Consider the following 1715-nt stretch of genomic DNA (forward strand, 5'->3'; position numbering starts at 1 on the left):
TAGTCTAGTCTATAGTCTAGTCTATAGTCTAGTCTATAGTCTAGTCTATAGTCTAGTCTATAGTCTAGTCTATAGCCTAGTCTATAGTCTAGTCTATAGTCTAGCCTACAGTCTAGTCTATAGTATGGTCTATAGTCTATGATTTATTTTTGTCTATAGTATACTCTATAGTGTAGTCTATAGACAATTCTATAGTCTAGTCTATTGCCTAGTCTACATCTACATATATATTTGAATTTTAGTAAAGAAATATATTTTCACTGAGAATACCTTCTTCTGCAATCTCATAAAAATTTTAAATAATTTATTAAAAAATTAATACTTTAATGAGATGATTCATTAAAAAAAGATAAATATTAACCTAAAGGTGCATTATAAAATGTTTTTATTGTTTTAGAAAATGGGTCCATGACGCACGCATGTGTTCCCATGTTTATTTTGATAGTTAAAAAAAATAAATCTTTAAATTTAGAAATAAATCAAAAAAATATATATAATACATTTCTAATAAAATTTTATTATAATAATGGAAAGAAGTGCTAAAGTACAGCGAACGTTAAAAAAATCAAATATTCAAACTAACGAACAAATTTCGAAATAAAATACACTTTTAGGTTAGAACTCAAAGAAAAAATATTGAAAATTGCAGACCGATTTGTTAATGAATATTTTCAGTTTTAAATCTTATGTTTAGAATTAAAAATTTGTATAAAGTTTTGTTTTCCACTGTAACTATTTGCATTCTTTCTTTATGAATGCACTAAATTATTTTGTTTTATAAAAACATTTTTTGTCGCGATTAATTCAAATAAGAAAATTATCAGTTATTTTCTAGCTTTTTGGTTTTGTTTTTATTTTGTCTTACATTCAAATGAATCAAATCATAATCTTTGTTGGTATGATTTATCTGTTTCTTTTGTGTTTTTTTCTGTTTTGTTGAAAAAAAAAATAACAAGTTCAGGACCTTAAAAAAGAGATTTAATTTAATTTAATTTAAGTACCCATATTAAAATTTGTTTCTATATTATTTTCAGCTATATTGGCGTTATACCTACGCGACGATTTGTATTTCAGCGAAAGTTTATCAACAATTGTTTTGCATATTTTCAATTTCTTTGGTCAATTTTGCCCTATATTTGGAGCTATACTAGCCGATAGCTATATAGGCAATGTACGGACTATAACGGGATTTTATTTTCTTTATGCATTTGGTTGGATTTTGTTGGTATTGACGGCACTGCCTTATATGGGTATATCATTGGTGTAAGTTTGAAAATTTGAAATTATTTTTAAACACATTTTATTAAAAAAGTCTAATCTATAGCAGTATCTATAGTCTGGCCCCTAGTACCTAGTTTAGTCTACAGTATAGCCTATTATAGTCTATAATGAAACCTCTGTTCTAGTAGTTTAGCTAACAGTCCTTTCTGTCCTCAATCTCTTTTAGCTTCCTAGTTTCTATTTCTTTACTCTTCATAGTCATTGGTAATGGTTTTTCTAAAGCTTGTCTTACCTCTTTGGGTGCAGAATATTTTAGTCTCTACTATTTTGTGTATTATGTGGGTATATTTCTGAGTATTCTATAGTCTAGTCTATGGTCTAGTGTATAGTCTATAGTCTATAGTCTAGTCTATAGTCTAGTCTATAGTCTAGTCTATAGTCTAGTCTATAGTGTAGTCTATAGTCTAGTCTATAGTCTAGTCTATAGTCTAGTC

At 27.3% G+C, this 1715-nt stretch overlaps 1 protein-coding gene across 1 annotated transcript; it reads left to right on the top strand.

Moving 5' to 3' along the window:
• Nucleotides 1-1034: 1034 nt before the first annotated feature.
• Nucleotides 1035-1559, top strand: LOC124421245 (peptide transporter family 1-like; the record flags this gene model as incomplete). Its single annotated transcript, XM_046956121.1, has 2 exons — nucleotides 1035-1263; nucleotides 1448-1559. Coding segments are annotated over 2 exons (341 nt in total), but the record flags the coding sequence as incomplete, so codon positions are not given.
• Between the last annotated feature and the right edge of the window lie 156 nt (nucleotides 1560-1715).

The sequence above is a fragment of the Lucilia cuprina genome, unplaced genomic scaffold (genome assembly GCF_022045245.1).
Source record: "Lucilia cuprina isolate Lc7/37 unplaced genomic scaffold, ASM2204524v1 Scaffold_7694, whole genome shotgun sequence".
Classification (NCBI taxonomy): Eukaryota; Metazoa; Arthropoda; class Insecta; order Diptera; family Calliphoridae; genus Lucilia; species Lucilia cuprina.